This window comes from Pleurodeles waltl, chromosome 6 (assembly GCF_031143425.1).
Source record: "Pleurodeles waltl isolate 20211129_DDA chromosome 6, aPleWal1.hap1.20221129, whole genome shotgun sequence".
NCBI classification, from domain to species: domain Eukaryota; kingdom Metazoa; phylum Chordata; class Amphibia; order Caudata; family Salamandridae; genus Pleurodeles; species Pleurodeles waltl.
In genome coordinates, this window is record NC_090445.1 from 587,016,307 (window position 1) to 587,033,942 (window position 17,636).

Here is a 17,636-nt window from a genome sequence, read left to right on the forward strand (position 1 = left end):
AAGGCCTCCAAACCAAGCAGATTCTCAGCCGGTTTGGAGGCTTGTGCTAAGACAACCACCGATGTATTCCAGTAGAATGTTAGATCCTGATACACTAGGTGTCTGTAAAGATAGTGTCTTAATGTGTATTCTCTTTTAATGACGAACCCGGTTTTCGAAATCAAAATTATTAGATTTTGGATGAGGAAAATACACTTTGGTTTACATCCATGTTGTTATGAACATGTTAAACACTGTCCACCTTAAATTGTGTATATTTGCTGCTATACCGTCCATGCATGGATTAACTTCTTAAACACACAAATAAGGCCACCGTTTGTCTAATGGGCTGTCTAGTAATCACTTCTTGTGATGTAATTTGCTAGCCTCATCCACTTAAGTGATTAGTGTGACATGGTTATAACGACATTCTTAAGGATGTCACACGTGTACACAAGATCTTTGGTTTAGGACATCCTAGGTAAACAGCGATTCCTTGTGACACACACCCTAGATTTCGCCCTGTTAAGGCTTAAAAGCCCTTGTGCCAAATACCAAGACGTAGCTCTCACTAAAAGAAACTGAGTAGCCACCATTCTGAAGACCTAGAGAGACAATGCAGATCGGCTCCCTGGAAAGGAGTTGTAATGTACAACATTTCAAAAAGACTGAGACGTGTGCTATGGTTTGTTCTCCCTCTTTCCCCTTCTTTCAGAAAATTTAATCTGAAGCACAGCCAGTGCCTTTTTCTAATGTTCTACAGGGCATATTTGGTGTAAATACGCCAAGCACAATCTGAGCTAGACAGACCAAGCGCCTTCCAAGTGTCATGCAGGTTCCTCACATCAGGGCAAAAGGTATTAACAAGAAACCACAAGTGCATTTCCAATGCAGGTGCAGTCTCGTTATCTTCTGTCGTAAATATATATCCAAGTGCATGGACGTAACACGCTATTTATTACGATTTTTTATGGGTGGGATTAGAGGCCAGCAATGTCTCATGAGAAGTCAAGCCTCCGATTGGGCAAGATTCCCCACTCCTCCCTCTACAATAATAATGAATACCATCACACTACTATCAGTAGGTATGGATTAGGACATGCTGTTTTATTAGCTGGAGGAACTATAAACATAGGTAGTTAACTAGTGAATGAGTGCTAATTCTATACAGTGATTTTTCTTTTTCTTTTTTCGGGTGAATAAATAACACAACAAAAAATAAATAAACAGGTGATATAACAATCACACTAAATCGGTTCTGCAAGTTATTGACCCGTATCAGACAGTACTCAATGTTCATGGTAACTAGTTTGTGTACATCCTAATTCCACCAACACTCATTTTTTTTCCAGTAGATAAGACAGCAATTCGCTATCACAAAGCAGTGAGTGGCTAAGTCATTCTTCCATTTCTGACCACCCTCACGCTTATTTATGAATTAAGCTGTGCAAGAAGGCAATGATTAGTTCCTCAAGGCTGCAGTACGAAGGGTTCTAAATCTGCACCCTGAAACGCCTGTTCGTTCCACACCAAGGAGAAAGACCAAAGTCTTCTTTCCTTCTTAAGGGTTAGACGTGGAGGATACTCCCATCACCATCTCTGGTGTATGATGAAGTGAGCAAATTGGATCTTACTTGTTTTATCAATAAGGCTCTGTGCTTGCTCCTCCATCCATTTCTGATAGTAATCCTTCACATTTTCCTTATGTTTTCTGCCACTGCAGTGCGTTTTCCTCACCGACGGCTGAAAGAAGAAACATGGGTCAACAAAATGTGCGCTACATAATTAGCTTTAATGACGGTGGTTCTGAGTGGTCGCATAAAAGTCAGTAAAAGCATCCACTGTATATTAGCAAAATAACATTTTCCAATCCTATAGGCTGCAAACAAGTTGAAAGAAGCACAATACAACGTTAACACATATGGACTATAATGAATCCCTCAACCCCCAGCTAGGCTGTTTTCAACTGCCTGGATGCAAGGTAGATACCCAGAAAACATGTTCAAGCCGCGTAGAACTCTTCAGGCTGAAACAACCTGCCCCCGCCTCCCCACCTTTGGGGGCCAGTGGGGGGTTGTTTTTAACCACTTCCTAGATCATTTAGGGGTGGGACACTTCTTAAACCCAGTGGCACTGGAATTATGCTGCTGGAGAGGACCAAATTATGCAAAAGGGTTGATTAGTTTATGTGGCAAGAAAAATAAAATTATGAGGCATAATGTATTACATTTCATGACATAATTTCATTATTTTGGCACTTTTACTGATGATAACATTGTCTAGGCAATTATTTCACCTCATTAGGTCCAGTTTGGCGACCAAATACAGCAGGAAAGCAAATGAAAGATGACCAGAATTTTTTTGCAAATGGTCTTCCACTGCATGGGAACATGTCGCAACATTTTAAGATTGCTAATAATATGATAGGGCCAAGAGAGTGAATAAGAAAGTAAATCGGCAGCAATAGACCAAAAGGCGAAAGGGCCATGCTGACAGCAAAATGGTCTGGCCACAGAACTGGTGGTCAACACTGTCAGGAAGTCCTTAAAGACCCTCTTAAGCACCCCCGGACCATTTGCAACTTGGTAAGGAAGTAATTTGCAATGGAATCAGAATTTGTAGGGTTGGTATTTGGATTTCTGAAGGTGGAAAGGCAGTCTAGAAAGAAATGCTAAAAACAACCCAACAAGAGATAGGCAAATAATCTGTGCCCGCCTTTCACTACGGTCGGCATGCAAACTCTTTAGCGGGAGAAACTCTAGGGAATAACATAGTGGTACCATTTGTAGGAAGTTGGCTCTGTATGTGCTATTTCAAAGTAAGGAATAGCATGCACAGAGTCCAAGGGTTCCCCTTAGAGGTAAAATAGTGGTAAAAATAGATAATACTAATGCTCTATTTTGTGGTAGTGTGGTCGAGCAGTAGGCTTATCCAAGGAGTAGTGTTAAGCATTTGTTGTACATACACATAGACAATAAATGAGGTACACACACTCAGAGACAAATCCAGCCAATAGGTTTTTATATAGAAAAATATCTTTTCTTAGTTTATTTTAAGAACCACAGGTTCAAATTCTACATGTAATATCTCATTCGAAAGGTATTGCAGGTAAGTACTTTAGGAACTTCAAATCATCAAAATTGCATGTATACTTTTCAAGTTATTCACAAATAGCTGTTTTAAAAGTGGACACTTAGTGCAATTTTCACAGTTCCTAGGGGAGGTAAGTATTTGTTAGGTTAACCAGGTAAGTAAGACACTTACAGGGCTTAGTTCTTGGTCCAAGGTAGCCCACCGTTGGGGGTTCAGAGCAACCCCAAAGTCACCACACCAGCAGCTCAGGGCCGGTCAGGTGCAGAGTTCAAAGTGGTGCCCAAAACACATAGGCTAGAATGGAGAGAAGGGGGTGTCCCGGTTCCGGTCTGCTTGCAGGTAAGTACCCGCGTCTTCGGAGGGCAGACCAGGGGGGTTTTGTCGGGCACCGGGGGGGACACAAGCCCACACAGAAATTTCACCCTCAGCAGCGCGGGGGCGGCCGGGTGCAGTGTAGAAACAAGCGTTGGGTTTGTAATGGAAGTCAATGGGAGATCTAGGGATCTCTTCAGCGCTGCAGGCAGGCAAGGGGGGGGTTCCTCGGGGAAACCTCCACTTGGGCAAGGGAGAGGGACTCCTGGGGGTCACTCCTCCAGTGAAAGTCCGGTCCTTCAGGTCCTGGGGGCTGCGGGTGCAGGGTCTCTCCCAGGTGTCGGGACTTAGGATTCAAAGAGTCGCGGTCAGGGGAAGCCTCGGGATTCCCTCTGCAGGCGGCGCTGTGGGGGCTCAGGGGGGACAGGTTTTGGTACTCACAGTATCAGAGTAGTCCTGGGGTCCCTCCTGAGGTGTTGGATCTCCACCAGCCGAGTCGGGGTCGCCGGGTGCAGTGTTGCAAGTCTCACGCTTCTTGCGGGGAGCTTGCAGGGTTCTTTAAAGCTGCTGGAAACAAAGTTGCAGCTTTTCTTGGAGCAGGTCCGCTGTCCTCGGGAGTTTCTTGTCTTTTCGAAGCAGGGGCAGTCCTCAGAGGATGTCGAGGTCGCTGGTCCCTTTGGAAGGCGTCGCTGGAGCAGGATCTTTGGAAGGCAGGAGACAGGCCGGTGAGTTTCTGGAGCCAAGGCAGTTGTCGTCTTCTGGTTTTCCTCTGCAGGGGTTTTCAGCTAGGCAGTCCTTCTTCTTGTAGTTGCAGGAATCTAATTTTCTAGGGTTCAGGGTAGCCCTTAAATACTAAATTTAAGGGCGTGTTTAGGTCTGGGGGGTTAGTAGCCAATGGCTACTAGCCCTGAGGGTGGGTACACCCTCTTTGTGCCTCCTCCCAAGGGGAGGGGGTCACAATCCTAACCCTATTGGGGGAATCCTCCATCTGCAAGATGGAGGATTTCTAAAAGTCAGAGTCACCTCAGCTCAGGACACCTTAGGGGCTGTCCTGACTGGCCAGTGACTCCTCCTTGTTGCTTTCTTTGTTCCCTCCAGCCTTGCCGCCAAAAGTGGGGGCCGTGGCCGGAGGGGGCGGGCAACTCCACTAAGCTGGAGTGCCCTGCTGGGCTGTGACAAAGGGGTGAGCCTTTGAGGCTCACCGCCAGGTGTCACAGCTCCTGCCTGGGGGAGGTGTTAGCATCTCCACCCAGTGCAGGCTTTGTTACTGGCCTCAGAGTGACAAAGGCACTCTCCCCATGGGGCCAGCAACATGTCTCTGGTGTGGCAGGCTGCTGGAACTAGTCAGCCTACACAGACAGTCGGTTAAGTTTCAGGGGGCACCTCTAAGGTGCCCTCTGTGGTGTATTTTACAATAAAATGTACACTGGCATCAGTGTGCATTTATTGTGCTGAGAAGTTTGATACCAAACTTCCCAGTTTTCAGTGTAGCCATTATGGTGCTGTGGAGTTTGTGTTTGACAGACTCCCAGACCATATACTCTTATGGCTACCCTGCACTTACAATGTCTAAGGTTTTGTTTAGACACTGTAGGGGTACCATGCTCATGCACTGGTACCCTCACCTATGATATAGTGCACCCTGCCTTAGGGCTGTAAGGCCTGCTAGAGGGGTGGCTTACCTATACTGCATAGGCAGTGAGAGGCTGGCATGGCACCCTGAGGGGAGTGCCATGTCGACTTACTCGTTTTGTCCTCACTAGCACACACAAGCTGGCAAGCAGTGTGTCTGTGCTGAGTGAGAGGTCTCCAGGGTGGCATAAGACATGCTGCAGCCCTTAGAGACCTTCCTTGGCATCAGGGCCCTTGGTACTAGAAGTACCAGTTACAAGGGACTTATCTGGATGCCAGGGTCTGCCAATTGTGGATACAAAAGTACAGGTTAGGGAAAGAACACTGGTGCTGGGGCCTGGTTAGCAGGCCTCAGCACACTTTCAATTGTAAACATAGCATCAGCAAAGGCAAAAAGTCAGGGGGCAATCATGCCAAGGAGGCATTTCCTTACACAACCCCCCCCCCAAACGAAAGAGGATGAGACTAACCTTTCCCAAGAGAGTCTTCATTTTCTAAGTGGAAGAACCTGGAAAGGCCATCTGCATTGGCATGGGCAGTCCCAGGTCTGTGTTCCACTATAAAGTCCATTCCCTGTAGGGAGATGGACCACCTCAACAGTTTAGGATTTTCACCTTTCATTTGCATCAGCCATTTGAGAGGTCTGTGGTCAGTTTGAACTAGGAAGTGAGTCCCAAAGAGGTATGGTCTCAGCTTCTTCAGGGACCAAACCACAGCAAAGGCCTCCCTCTCAATGGCACTCCAACGCTGCTCCCTGGGGAGTAACCTCCTGCTAATGAAAGCAACAGGCTGGTCAAGGCCATCCTCATTTGTTTGGGACAAAACTGCCCCTATCCCATGTTCAGAGGCATCAGTCTGCACAATGAACTGCTTAGAATAATCTGGAGCTTTTAGAACTGGTGCTGAGCACATTGCTTGTTTCAGGGTGTCAAAGGCCTGTTGGCATTCCACAGTCCAGTTCACTTTCTTGGGCATTTTCTTGGAGGTGAGTTCAGTGAGGGCTGTCACAATGGATCCATATCCCTTCACAAACCTCCTGTAATACCCAGTCAAGCCAAGGAATGCCCTGACTTGAGTCTGGGTTTTTGGAGCTACCCAGTCCAGAATAGTCTGGATCTTGGGTTGGAGTGGCTGAACTTGGCCTCCACCTACAAGGTGGCCCAAGTAAACCACAGTTCCCTGCCCTATCTGGCATTTGGATGCCTTGATAGAGAGGCCTGCAGATTGCAGAGCCTTCAAAACCTTCTTCAGGTGGACCAGGTGATCCTGCCAGGTGGAGCTAAAGACAGCAATATCATCAAGATAAGCTGTGCTAAAGGACTCCAAGCCAGCAAGGACTTGATTCACCAACCTTTGGAAGGTGGCAGGGGCATTCTTTAAACCAAAGGGCATAACAGTAAACTGATAATGCCCATCAGGTGTGGAGAATGCTGTTTTCTCTTTTGCTCCAGGTGCCATTTTTATTTGCCAGTACCCTGCTGTCAAGTCAAAGGTACTTAAGAATTTGGCAGCACCTAATTTGTCTATGAGCTCATCAGCTCTTGGAATTGGATGAGCATCTGTCTTGGTGACAGAATTGAGCCCTCTGTAGTCCACACAAAACCTCATCTCTTTCTTTCCATCTTTGGTGTGAGGTTTGGGGACTAAGACCACTGGGCTAGCCCAGGGGCTGTCAGAGCGCTCAATTACTCCCAATTCCAGCATCTTGTGGACTTCCACCTTGATGCTTTCCTTAACATGGTCAGACTGTCTAAAGATTTTGTTTTTGACAGGCATGCTGTCTCCTGTGTCCACATCATGGGTACACAGGTGTGTCTGACCAGGGGTTAAGGAGAAGAGTTCAGGAAACTGTTGTAGGACTCTCCTACAATCAGCTTGCTGTTGGCCAGAGAGGGTGTCTGAGTAGATCACTCCATCTACTGTGCCATCTTTTGGGTCTGATGACAGAAGATCAGGGAGAGGTTCACTCTCTGCCTCCTGATCCTCATCTGTTACCATCAACAGATTCACATCAGCCCTGTCATGGAAGAGCTTAAGGCGGTTCACATGGATCACCCTCTTGGGGCTCCTGCTTGTGCCCAGGTCCACCAGGTAGGTGACCTGACTCTTCCTTTCTAGCACTGGGTAAGGGCCACTCCATTTGTCCTGGAGTGCCCTGGGAGCCACAGGCCCCAGAACCCAGACTTTCTGCCCTGGTTGAAACTCAACCAGTGCAGCCTTTTGGTCATACCAAAACTTCTGGAGCTGTTGGCTGGCCTCAAGGTTTTTGGTTGCCTTTTCCATGTACTCTGCCATTCTAGAGCGAAGGCCAAGTACATAGTCCACTATGTCCTGTTTAGGCTCATGGAGAGGTCTCTCCCAGCCTTCTTTAACAAGGGCAAGTGGTCCCCTTACAGGATGACCAAACAGAAGTTCAAAGGGTGAGAATCCTACTCCCTTCTGTGGCACCTCTCTGTAAGCGAAAAGCAGACATGGCAAGAGGACATCCCATCTCCTTTTGAGTTTTTCTGGGAGCCCCATGATCATGCCTTTTAATGTCTTGTTGAATCTCTCAACCAAGCCATTAGTTTGTGGATGGTATGGTGTAGTGAATTTATAAGTCACTCCACACTCATTCCACATGTGCTTTAGGTATGCTGACATGAAGTTGGTACCTCTGTCAGACACCACCTCCTTAGGGAAACCCACTCTGGTAAAGATACCAATGAGGGCCTTGGCTACTGCAGGGGCAGTAGTCGACCTAAGAGGAATAGCTTCAGGATACCTGGTAGCATGATCCACTACTACCAGGATATACATGTTTCCTGAGGCTGTGGGAGGTTCTAGTGGACCAACTATGTCCACACCCACTCTTTCAAAGGGAACCCCCACCACTGGAAGTGGAATGAGGGGGGCCTTTGGATGCCCACCTGTCTTACCACTGGCTTGACAGGTGGGGCAGGAGAGGCAAAACTCCTTAACCATGTTGGACATATTGGGCCAGTAGAAGTGGTTGACTAACCTCTCCCACGTCTTGGTTTGTCCCAAATGTCCAGCAAGGGGAATGTCATGGGCCAATGTTAGGATGAACTTCCTGAACAGCTGAGGCACTACCACTCTCCTAGTGGCACCAGGTTTGGGGTCTCTGGCCTCAGTGTACAGGAGCCCATCTTCCCAATAGACCCTATGTGTTCCATTTTTCTTGCCTTTGGACTCTTCAGCAGCTTGCTGCCTAAGGCCTTCAAGAGAGGGACAGGTTTCTTGTCCCTTACACAGCTCCTCCCTTGAGGGTCCCCCTGGGCCTAAGAGCTCAACCTGATAAGGTTCAAGCTCCAAAGGCTCAGTTCCCTCAGAGGGCAGAACTTCTTCCTGAGAAGAGAGGTTCCCTTTCTTTTGCTGTGTTGCAGTTGGTTTCCCAACTGACTTTCCTGTTCTCTTGGTAGGCTGGGCCATTTTTCCAGACTCCAGCTCTACTTTTTCACCCTGTGCCTTGCACTGTGCTCTTGTTTTCACACACACCAGTTCAGGGATACCCAGCATTGCTGCATGGGTTTTTAGTTCTACCTCAGCCCATGCTGAGGACTCCAGGTCATTTCCAAGCAGACAGTCCACTGGGATATTTGAGGAGACCACCACCTGTTTCAGGCCACTGACCCCTCCCCATTCTAAAGTAACCATTGCCATGGGATGTACTTTTCTCTGATTGTCGGCGTTGGTGACTGTGTAAGTTTTTCCAGTCAGGTATTGGCCAGGGGAAACCAGTTTCTCTGTCACCATGGTGACACTGGCACCTGTATCCCTCAGGCCCTCTATTCTAGTCCCATTAATTAAGAGTTGCTGTCTGTATTTTTGCATGTTAGGCGGCCAGACAGCTAGTGTGGCTAAATCCACCCCACCCTCAGAAACTAGAGTAGCTTCAGTGTGGACCCTGATTTGCTCTGGGCACACTGTTGATCCCACTTGGAGACTAGCCATACCAGTGTTACCTGGATGGGAGTTTGGAGTGGAACCTTTCTTGGGACAGGCCTTGTCTCCAGTTTGGTGTCCATGCTGTTTACAGCTATGACACCAGGCCTTTTTGGGATCAAAGTTTTTACCCTTGTACCCATTGTTTTGTGAAGAGGCTCTGGGCCCACCCTCCTGTGCAGGTTTTTGGGGGCCTGTAGAAGACTCTTTACTATTTTTAGTTTTGGTTGTCTCATCACCCTTCCCCTGGGGAGTCTTTGTGACCCCTTTCTTTTGGTCACCCCCTGTTGAAGTCTTGGACACCCTTGTCTTGACCCAATGGTCCGCCTTCTTTCCCAATTCTTGGGGAGAAATTGGTCCTAGGTCTACCAGATGCTGATGCAGTTTATCATTGAAACAATTACTCAATAGGTGTTCTTTCACAAATAAATTGTACAGCCCATCATAATTACTTACACCACTGCCTTGAATCCAACCATCTAGTGTTTTCACTGAGTAGTCAACAAAGTCAACCCAGGTCTGGCTCGAGGATTTTTGAGCCCCCCTGAACCTAATCCTGTACTCCTCAGTGGAGAATCCAAAGCCCTCAATCAGGGTACCCTTCATGAGGTCATAAGATTCTGCATCTTTTCCAGAGAGTGTGAGGAGTCTATCCCTACACTTTCCAGTGAACATTTCCCAAAGGAGAGCACCCCAGTGAGATCTGTTCACTTTTCTGGTTACACAAGCCCTCTCAAAAGCTGTGAACCATTTGGTGATGTCATCACCATCTTCATATTTTGTCACAATCCCTTTGGGGATTTTTAACATGTCAGGAGAATCTCTGACCCTATTTATATTGCTGCCACCATTGATGGGTCCTAGGCCCATCTCTTGTCTTTCCCTTTCTATGGCTAGGAGCTGTCTCTCTAAAGCCAATCTTTTGGCCATCCTGGCTAACAGGAGGTCATCTTCACTGAGAGCATCCTCAGTGATTTCAGAAATGTGGGACCCTCCTGTGAGGGACTCACTATTTCTGACTAACACAGTTGGAGACAGGACTTGAGGGGTCCTGTTCTCCCTATTTAGGACTGGAGGAGGGACATTGGCCTCCAAGTCACTAATTTCTTCCTCTGTGATGTCATCATCAGAGGGGTTGGCTTTTTCAAACTCTGCCAACAGCTCCTGGAGCTGAATTTTGGTAGGTCTGGAGCCAATGGTTATTTTTTTGATATTACAGAGAGACCTTAGCTCCCTCATCTTAAGATGGAGGTAAGGTGTGGTGTCGAGTTCCACCACCTGCATCTCTGTATCAGACATTATTCTGCTAAGAGTTAGAATACTTTTTTAAGAATCTAAAACTGTTTCTAGAATCTAATTTCAAACTTTTAACAACCTTTTAAACTCTAAAAGAAATGCTAAACAGGATCTAACACAAGGCCCTAGCAGGTCTTTTAAGAATTTAGAAAAATTTCAAATTGCAAAAATGAATTTCTAATGACAATTTTGGAATTTGTCGTGTGATCAGGTATTGGCTGAGTAGTCCAGCAAATGCAAAGTCTTGTACCCCACCGCTGATCCACCAATGTAGGAAGTTGGCTCTGTATGTGCTATTTCAAAGTAAGGAATAGCATGCACAGAGTCCAAGGGTTCCCCTTAGAGGTAAAATAGTGGTAAAAATAGATAATACTAATGCTCTATTTTGTGGTAGTGTGGTCGAGCAGTAGGCTTATCCAAGGAGTAGTGTTAAGCATTTGTTGTACATACACATAGACAATAAATGAGGTACACACACTCAGAGACAAATCCAGCCAATAGGTTTTTATATAGAAAAATATCTTTTCTTAGTTTATTTTAAGAACCACAGGTTCAAATTCTACATGTAATATCTCATTCGAAAGGTATTGCAGGTAAGTACTTTAGGAACTTCAAATCATCAAAATTGCATGTATACTTTTCAAGTTATTCACAAATAGCTGTTTTAAAAGTGGACACTTAGTGCAATTTTCACAGTTCCTAGGGGAGGTAAGTATTTGTTAGGTTAACCAGGTAAGTAAGACACTTACAGGGCTTAGTTCTTGGTCCAAGGTAGCCCACCGTTGGGGGTTCAGAGCAACCCCAAAGTCACCACACCAGCAGCTCAGGGCCGGTCAGGTGCAGAGTTCAAAGTGGTGCCCAAAACACATAGGCTAGAATGGAGAGAAGGGGGTGTCCCGGTTCCGGTCTGCTTGCAGGTAAGTACCCGCGTCTTCGGAGGGCAGACCAGGGGGGTTTTGTCGGGCACCGGGGGGGGACACAAGCCCACACAGAAATTTCACCCTCAGCAGCGCGGGGGCGGCCGGGTGCAGTGTAGAAACAAGCGTTGGGTTTGTAATGGAAGTCAATGGGAGATCTAGGGATCTCTTCAGCGCTGCAGGCAGGCAAGGGGGGGGGGTTCCTCGGGGAAACCTCCACTTGGGCAAGGGAGAGGGACTCCTGGGGGTCACTCCTCCAGTGAAAGTCCGGTCCTTCAGGTCCTGGGGGCTGCGGGTGCAGGGTCTCTCCCAGGTGTCGGGACTTAGGATTCAAAGAGTCGCGGTCAGGGGAAGCCTCGGGATTCCCTCTGCAGGCGGCGCTGTGGGGGCTCAGGGGGGACAGGTTTTGGTACTCACAGTATCAGAGTAGTCCTGGGGTCCCTCCTGAGGTGTTGGATCTCCACCAGCCGAGTCGGGGTCGCCGGGTGCAGTGTTGCAAGTCTCACGCTTCTTGCGGGGAGCTTGCAGGGTTCTTTAAAGCTGCTGGAAACAAAGTTGCAGCTTTTCTTGGAGCAGGTCCGCTGTCCTCAGGAGTTTCTTGTCTTTTCGAAGCAGGGGCAGTCCTCAGAGGATGTCGAGGTCGCTGGTCCCTTTGGAAGGCGTCGCTGGAGCAGGATCTTTGGAAGGCAGGAGACAGGCCGGTGAGTTTCTGGAGCCAAGGCAGTTGTCGTCTTCTGGTTTTCCTCTGCAGGGGTTTTCAGCTAGGCAGTCCTCCTTCTTGTAGTTGCAGGAATCTAATTTTCTAGGGTTCAGGGTAGCCCTTAAATACTAAATTTAAGGGCGTGTTTAGGTCTGGGGGGTTAGTAGCCAATGGCTACTAGCCCTGAGGGTGGGTACACCCTCTTTGTGCCTCCTCCCAAGGGGAGGGGGTCACAATCCTAACCCTATTGGGGGAATCCTCCATCTGCAAGATGGAGGATTTCTAAAAGTCAGAGTCACCTCAGCTCAGGACACCTTAGGGGCTGTCCTGACTGGCCAGTGACTCCTCCTTGTTGCTTTCTTTGTTCCCTCCAGCCTTGCCGCCAAAAGTGGGGGCCGTGGCCGGAGGGGGCGGGCAACTCCACTAAGCTGGAGTGCCCTGCTGGGCTGTGACAAAGGGGTGAGCCTTTGAGGCTCACCGCCAGGTGTCACAGCTCCTGCCTGGGGGAGGTGTTAGCATCTCCACCCAGTGCAGGCTTTGTTACTGGCCTCAGAGTGACAAAGGCACTCTCCCCATGGGGCCAGCAACATGTCTCTGGTGTGGCAGGCTGCTGGAACTAGTCAGCCTACACAGACAGTCGGTTAAGTTTCAGGGGGCACCTCTAAGGTGCCCTCTGTGGTGTATTTTACAATAAAATGTACACTGGCATCAGTGTGCATTTATTGTGCTGAGAAGTTTGATACCAAACTTCCCAGTTTTCAGTGTAGCCATTATGGTGCTGTGGAGTTTGTGTTTGACAGACTCCCAGACCATATACTCTTATGGCTACCCTGCACTTACAATGTCTAAGGTTTTGTTTAGACACTGTAGGGGTACCATGCTCATGCACTGGTACCCTCACCTATGGTATAGTGCACCCTGCCTTAGGGCTGTAAGGCCTGCTAGAGGGGTGGCTTACCTATACTGCATAGGCAGTGAGAGGCTGGCATGGCACCCTGAGGGGAGTGCCATGTCGACTTACTCGTTTTGTCCTCACTAGCACACACAAGCTGGCAAGCAGTGTGTCTGTGCTGAGTGAGAGGTCTCCAGGGTGGCATAAGACATGCTGCAGCCCTTAGAGACCTTCCTTGGCATCAGGGCCCTTGGTACTAGAAGTACCAGTTACAAGGGACTTATCTGGATGCCAGGGTCTGCCAATTGTGGATACAAAAGTACAGGTTAGGGAAAGAACACTGGTGCTGGGGCCTGGTTAGCAGGCCTCAGCACACTTTCAATTGTAAACATAGCATCAGCAAAGGCAAAAAGTCAGGGGGCAATCATGCCAAGGAGGCATTTCCTTACACCATTGTTTTGTTTGTATTATTATTTCTATTACACAACGCAATGCGAGTGTTAGATGGAAAGTGTGGAACAAGTATGAATGTAAGAAGTGTGGGGCAGTGCTTTTTTAAAGGGTCATGAGGTTTTGAGTGGTGTCCTAGCCCTTCAGGCACAGGCGCCCTGCTGATTTTACCACTGGTGAGCTGCATGCAGGCTGTGGGGACAGACACCTCTGTTGGCTTGGACTGGGCAAGGGGAGTGATTACATTCCTTGCTCCAAATTACTGTGTCTAGCCCCGGGAAATGGAGTACCCACACACACCAATCCTATCCCCCCAAAATAAACTAAGTCATCCCTCTGGCCACCGTTCCAATTTGGGGGTGGGAGGGGGCTGGGTAAGAGTATTCACCCCCCCCCCCCCCAATCCCTGCCCAGATAGTTTTTTTTTGGTTTTTTTGTTTTTAAGGATTCATGACTGAGTCTGTAAACTCTGTCGCCTCCTCCTGCTGGCACCCACTCCTCAAACTTTGGAAGATCTTCAGATGGATCCCAGCAGACTGTCGCAGGACAGCCACCAACGCTTGACTATGGCAATGCCCTCTATGCCGGCATTTCAACCAGGAACATCCAAAAAGTACAACTCATCCAAAATGCTGCTGCCAGACTCATTCTGGACTTCTCTCGCCCAAGGACCCTCCACTGGCTACCGGTCGAGTCGAGAAGCAAATCACCTTCAAGCTTCTCACCCACACGTACAAGGCCATACAGAACACAGGACCAAGCTACCTGAACTACCATGTCTCCTTCCACACCTCGCCAGATCCTTCTGCTCCGCCCAGATGGCCCTGGCCACCATCCCTTGCATCCACAAAACCACCGGAGGACAATCCTTCACCTACACTGCAGCAAAGAGCTGGAAAAACCTCTCCCTGCACCTCACACATCCCACACCCCACCATCTCCAGGAAGAAACTCAAGATGCGGCTCTTCAAAAACACACTTCCTGGATAGAGAATTAGCTTTTTGCCATAATTAGTGTAAACCAGTTCAACTGTTTGGGCAGTAGCGGTGTCAACACCCCCCCCTTTTCATTTTTCACTTTTGCCCCTGCTTGACAGATCCCCCCAAAACTGTCTTTGCACAAACTAGTAAAAAAAAAAAACTAAAAAAAAAATAATAATAACAAATTAAAAAAACGCATTTCCTTTGGAAACAAAACTAACTGAATAGTAGTTGCGACTGCCACTATATCTCTCTATCTCTATCTATTTCTCTTTTATGGTCACTTGAAATAGTGCACACCCCCTTAATAAGCCCCAGGGTGGTGGTGCTCCAACCCAGATACGCTGCAATTTTTGGCAAAAAATGTATTAAAGAAAAAAAACACTTCTTTTAAAATCCTGGTGGGGTCTCTGGTGGATCACAGCAACTCGGCTAGGGTTCAGGGTATTTTTTCCCCCTTCTAATTAACTTTTTGGAGGGATTTTTTCTGTATGGGACTCGGCTAAGTCAGAGTCCCAAAACGGCTGCCAATACTTCCTGGTTGAAGTTTTGGCAGCCAATCAGATCTCAACATAAGATCTCTGGGATACACGAAGCCTCCGCACCCCTAGATATAGAAATTTGGTTTTCCTTAATTACTATAAAACTACTGAACTGATTTACACCAAAAAACAAAAAGAGCTCTTTATGGACCAAGAGCTTACCTTTCTGCTTAATTGGTATTATACCGTCCAGAGGTTTAGCCTGTATGTGTCTAAAAATCCCTATAGAAATTGCATGGGGAAAAGCGGTTTGGGACCCCACCTCCCCTTTTTCTCAGCCCCCGCTTGACAAAGCACCCCAACACAGCTGCTCATCTGACTGCTGTACTAAGCGTCAACATTTTGTGAAGATTCCTCAAACGGCACTAAATATATATATATACACACACACACCCCATCCAAAAGCTATCACCACTGGCCTAGTCGCATTGAACCTACATTAGATTGTACACAATCCCACACACATCGTTGGACACATCCTAGATGTCATTTTTGCTAAGCCTGAACTAGTTACTATTTATAGCATCACGCCAATCACTATTCAGACCACCATTTGATAACTTTCCGACATACAACTCCACAAATCAACACACCCCACAACTACTTACATACATGCACCTATCGACCATGGAGCAAACTCAATTTGGATGACTTAGAAACACAAGTAACAGCCAACACAGACCTAGATACAATTAATTGTGTGCCAAAACTTTATGAGTGGCTACAGGAAGCTTTTGATATCCTAATATCACTCAGAAAAACTAAACACGACAAAAGAAAACCAACACCTTGGAGAAACACAACTAAAAAAGATAAAGCAACAAATCAGGAAGTTGCAGCGGACCTGGCTCAAAACAAACAACAGTCAAGACAAACTGCAGCTACACAAACTTAACAGGATATACAAATCATCAATCCAAAAAAGCTAAAAAAAAAAATTAAAAAAAAAAATAAAAAAGGTACTACTCAGACAGATTTCAACATGCTCAATCTACAACCAAGGAATTTTATAAAATTCTCAATGAATTTTGAAAACCTACATGCATGGAAGAAGTCATCCCACTACTCAAGATTTTGCATACAAATTGGCAATTCACTACAGAACCAAGGCAGACACATTGGACTCCTGTTTAAAACAGAAGAAAACCATCAGCACCAACCCCTTTCCTAAAATACCCTCTAAGAATAAACCAACCCAACCTCTACAGTCCTTCAAACAAATATCCCAAGGTGAATTTATGGATTTGGTCAAAGCAAGCAGACCTTCCGGTTGCCCTTCTGACCCTTGCCCACCACAAATCTTCAAGAACATTCTTCTATCTACTTCTGCTGCCACACCTGTAAGAAGAATCATCAACAACTCTTTAACTTCAGGAACTTTTCCTGTAGACCTGAAAAAGGCATACATACAACCGTTATTAAAGAAAACAAACCTAGACCAGCAAGACCACAACAACTACAGACCAATCACAAATGGACCTTTCCTGGGCAAATTGATAGAAAGAGCAGCATTCGCCCAGATGTCACAATTCATTGAAGACTATTCTATACTTTCAGACTTCCACACTGGATTCCGCCCAGGAAGAAGCACTGAATCGGCACACATAGCAATCTGGGATGATGATCTTAAAAACACAGTCGACCGCAATTGAGTTGCTGTCTACTTCTCTTGGACATCTCAGCTGCCTTTGATACAGTTGACCATGACACCCTAATTCAAAGACTCCACGAAACCGGCATACAAGGGATTGCTCTCGACTGGATTACTTCCTATCTTCAAAAAAGATCTAATATCATCCACTCGCCCCCCCCTTCTCGTCCGAACCCTACCTCTCAAAAGAAGGGGTCCCCCAAGGATCAATCATCTCACCTTTGCTTTTCAACATCTACATGATATCTTTACCAGAACTGATCAATGATTTCCATTTCACATGCTACAACTATGCAGATGACACACAAATACTACTTAAATTAGAATGCCCCAAAAACATTGAAAACTCACAAATCTTCAGTTGCCTCAGAGCCGTTGATCAGTGGATGACCTGGAGCCATCTCAAACTAAATACCTCCAAAACAGAAATACTCATATGTGGTGGCCAAAAAAAATTATGACCCTCTGTGCGTCTGGCCTGACAATCTCGGACCACCTCCCCAATTATCCAAGGAAGTTGAAAACCTAGGAATCACCATGGATTCCAAGTTAACTCTGAATGCCCAAGTGGACAAATTAGCACAAACAAGCTACATAACCTTGAAGACTTTACGACGCATCTTCCCCCACCTCGGATTTCCACACAAGGTGCAAGCTACTATCTCGCTTGTACTAGCCAAACTGGATTATGCCAATGGCCTCTACCATGGATCATCTCTATCTGTTATGAAAAAACTACAACGTATCCAGAATTCCGCAGCCAGGCTACTATTACATGTAAAGCCGCAAGCCCACATCCCCCCTGCCTTGAGAGCACTACACTTGTTACCCGTTGCCAGAAGATGCACTTTCAAGCTGCTTTGTATCGCCCACAAAGCTATACATTTAACAGGACCGCTTTTTATCAGAAACAAAATAACCAAATACACCAAACAAAGAAACCTCCGCTCAAGATTGGCACCCCGCCTTAGAACACCACCATACAAGAAAAAGACTATAGGTGGTATATCCTTCTCCGTTCAAGCAGCCAAACTATGGAATTCATTACCCCCAACTATAAGAGCCACAGATAACTTTCTTGTCTTCAGAAAACTACTCAAGAGTTGGTCTTTCCTTCATAACCACCATATTCAAACAACTATGGACTGTATATGCCTATGTTGATAAATATTTTTTTCTGATAATGTGTATATTTCTAGTTATGTATAGTTCTTTAGAAAACATGTATCTCTACTATGTCAAAACA

At 46.6% G+C, this 17,636-nt stretch overlaps 1 protein-coding gene across 1 annotated transcript in view; it reads right to left on the reverse strand.

The window, feature by feature from the left end:
* SNRPC (small nuclear ribonucleoprotein polypeptide C) overlaps positions 1–17,636 on the reverse strand; it is a 40,599-nt gene that overhangs the window by 4,988 nt on the left and 17,975 nt on the right. The window contains exon 3 of the mRNA XM_069238828.1: positions 1,614–1,722. Coding sequence (XP_069094929.1) covers positions 1,614–1,722 — 109 coding nt within the window. The remainder of the gene's footprint in view (positions 1–1,613; positions 1,723–17,636) is intronic.